At 48.0% G+C, this 3,260-nt stretch overlaps 1 protein-coding gene across 1 annotated transcript in view; it reads right to left on the bottom strand.

The window, feature by feature from the left end:
• Window positions 1–3,260, bottom strand: part of Rasgrp1 (RAS guanyl releasing protein 1) — a 61,195-nt gene that overhangs the window by 18,556 nt on the left and 39,379 nt on the right. The window contains exon 6 of the mRNA XM_005364199.2: window positions 1,921–2,074. Within this exon, the coding sequence (XP_005364256.1) occupies window positions 1,921–2,074 (154 nt within the window). The remainder of the gene's footprint in view (window positions 1–1,920; window positions 2,075–3,260) is intronic.

The following is a 3,260-nucleotide window of genomic DNA, read 5'->3' as shown; positions in this document are numbered from 1 at the left end:
AGACAGAGAGAGACAGAGAGAGAACATGAATGTCTGTTTTGCCTAAATAAAACAGATGCCCATTAACCGATCTCCATCCACGGTGCTGCGATTGCTGGCAGGTGGACATATCCCAGTGGGACAAACACACTCTTTAGAAGAGCTGTGAGGGCTGCCACAGCAAGCAAAGGTCTTCCTGGCTCTAAGAGGAAGTGTTCACCCTCATTACGACGAATGCACTTTGTCCCTTCTCACTCAAAATAAGTTCAATCTATTTGTCTCTTTAAAGAGAGAGAATTATCCACGAAATAAAGTTTTCCCATAAAGGGCTAAAAAAATCACAGCGGAGCTACATTTCCCCAAATTTGGAGGGAAAGTTACTATTTGTAACTGCATAGGAAAAATTAAAGCAAACAAGAACCCACTGAAAAAGCCTTCTATGAAGGGGCCACGGCACTCAAAAGAGAGAAGGCTTTTATCTGTAAACAGAACACTGTTCCACCCAGAGAGGCTGGCTCTGATTCCTTCTCCTCCCTGCCACTTCTGCCTCCCCACAGCTGAACACCGGCATCAAGCAGACATCATGCAGGCCCAGGACAGCTCTGCCAGTTTCTCCGGCACAGCTCTGATTTCCAATGTGATAACGTTCCCTTTTCAAAGGCTTTCAGCTCTGTCTAGCCTTGGGACCCAGGAGGTGGGTTAAATGGAAAATTCCCAGCCTCACAATGGGGGCCCAGTGCTTTACCTGAGGGGTGCCCAGGAGGAAACTAGGTAGTTGGCACCGGGGAGCCTTTGGATCCAGCTCCAAGGGGAAGCTCTTGGGTCTCTGGTTGGGTGATGGCAGTCAGGGTGTTATGGAAGAAGCTATGACATAATCTCTGTGATCTGGTTTGCTCGTCTCCCTCCACAAGCAGCTGGGCTCAGGAAGTTGTGGCTGAGTGACTGGGAGACCTGAGCCTCAACTGGAATAAGCTGTGTAGCCCTTGCTCAAGTCAATCCCGTGACCCTCTACCCTCCACCTGGGGAACACAGGTCATTCTAAGGCACCAGCAAAGTACTGACTAGCGTCAGAGCGAAAACTGAAGACGGTCCCTGGGGGAGGGAGGGGTGCCTGAGTGGAATAAGTGTGTCATATTTCCAGAAAAGCACATTGGCCAGGGACAGCAGGTTGCAGCTAACACGGTGACAAGCTCTCTTGTGTGGAACAGTGTCTCGGGTGTCCTGTGGAGTTAGTTGTGAGGACCGTAGTGAGAACAGGATGTGCCAGGACGGTTGCTGATGGTTAAGTAAAGCCCCCTCTCTCCCTTCAGCTCTCTCTACCTTTGCTCTGATTGGCTATACCAGCAGCATGAGTTAGGTAAGCAATTTGCTTCCAGAAGTATGGTAATGCCAGCTATGTCGGCACTGTTTCAGGAATTTTAGTATGTTTTAGAAAGACTGGCCATATTTGTTTTATTTTTAGGACTTCCCAGAGCTATTCAAAGCCTACCCTGGAATTCCAACTCTTAGGGAACCCACTCCCGCTTTTTCTTTTCTTCTTCTTCTTCTTCTTCTTTTTTTTTTTTTAAAAAAAATTATAAAACAGTTTTCTGAAAGTATAATGATTTTCAGGGTTGGAGGGCGTGTGCATCCTCACAGGCAAGCCTGCATGCAGGATATCATGTGTACCCCGCCCCCAGCACATATCTTGATAGACTGAGTGAATGCTAGAATGGACAGTCTGTGGGCACAGAGGGTGTGACAAGGGGAAGCAGAGCCCAGGCAGCCAAAGGAAATCTGATGGCTTTGGGTTTCCAGATCCCATGATGCCTGTTAGGGAAATCTGGCACCATGGCAGGGAGGGGATCATGCTGGGTCAGGAGGGCAACTGGCTGCTGATATCCTCTGCTCGTGTCCCTAAGCTCCCCAGAGTAGGTTTCCTCTCGCCCCTTGGCTACGTACAGAGATCCTTCGGAAGGACTTGAACTCAAGGTAGGTGAGGTGTTCAGACAGTTCCTCGGGTTCCAGATGGTCAAACAGCAGGGAGACTTTCCGCTTCTTGCTGGTGTTTGATTTTATCCTCTGGGTCAGTTTCCTGGACCAGTCTCGAGAATTACTGTTGTGGGGAGAAGAGAAAGGGAGAAGACAGGAAGAATAAACACAGCTGCTCTTCAGGAGTGAGCACACTAGCATTATCCACAGAATTCCCAATGCACAGCGAGCTTCGGTGAGTGCAAATAGCGCACCAGCTGAGTTTTCCCCAGTCAATTGTTCCCCTGGGATAGCAATTCAAAGAAGAGAGCCTCCTGGATTCAGCAAGAGGGACAGCAGGGCAGTGGAAAGGGACACTTTTAGGCTTTGGTCCTGGCTCTTCCTCTGGTCTTAATATAGCTACTCTTCTGATGCGTTCCTTCATTGCTGTGAGGGTTGCAGGACTGTTGGTGGCATTCATAAGAGGAGGTAGCAGAACTCAGAGAGAAACAGAGAGAAGACACTCTGCTGCAAGGATCATTGGTAGGAACCTGAGGTCACCCTGGGCAGAAAGAAGTTATTTTCCTCCAATGTCCCCAGTTCCAGAAGTGGCCATATAAACTAGCAGGCCCTAGAACGACCCAGTGATGCCTTGATGTCCTCACAGCTCTCCCCAGAGACTCTCTTAGTCTCTGTTTTGTGCTAAGCAGAGGAAAGCAGTGTTGGAAAGCAGCAGGCATAAATTTGTGTTTCTAAAGGGCATTTCTGAGAGCATTGTTGGCTCTGGACATATGCATTGCCTGATTTTAAGTTTGGGCAATGCTGCAATTCTGTAGATCTCTCCCACATTGTATTCAAGACTGTCAAATGTATGGCAAAGGAAAACGTAACCTAAATACATCAAGTCAGGCCGTATCCTCAACTAACATTTTCTAAAGAACCCACTGTGAAAACCTCTGGGAGAGAAAATCCGGCTAGAAACCAAGTAGCCTGGATTCCAGGCTTTTTTTTTTTCATCTTTAAAATGGAAAGGTTGTTACTTTGAAAAAAAAAAAGCAACTCTTTTATCTATCAAGTTGTGTAATTCCAAGCAGAGAAGTAAGAGAGGACCCAAGTGGATGGGCAGATTGATCTGGGATTGATGCGTACGGCTTTGAAATCATTTCTTTGTGCATGGGTGTTACAAGCGTGACTCGGAGAGCAGTTACAGCTCCGCCGCTAGTGCACAGCTCAACTGCGTCAAACAGATGGCAGCAACAACAAGATGAGGGGTAGAGACCAGTCACAGCCCCAGACCAGTCACAGCCCCTAGGCCAGTCAGTCACAGCCCC

This window comes from Microtus ochrogaster (genome assembly GCF_000317375.1).
Source record: "Microtus ochrogaster isolate Prairie Vole_2 chromosome 14 unlocalized genomic scaffold, MicOch1.0 chr14_random_1, whole genome shotgun sequence".
NCBI classification, from domain to species: Eukaryota; Metazoa; Chordata; class Mammalia; order Rodentia; family Cricetidae; genus Microtus; species Microtus ochrogaster.
This window is presented reverse-complemented; position numbering and strand designations above follow the sequence as displayed.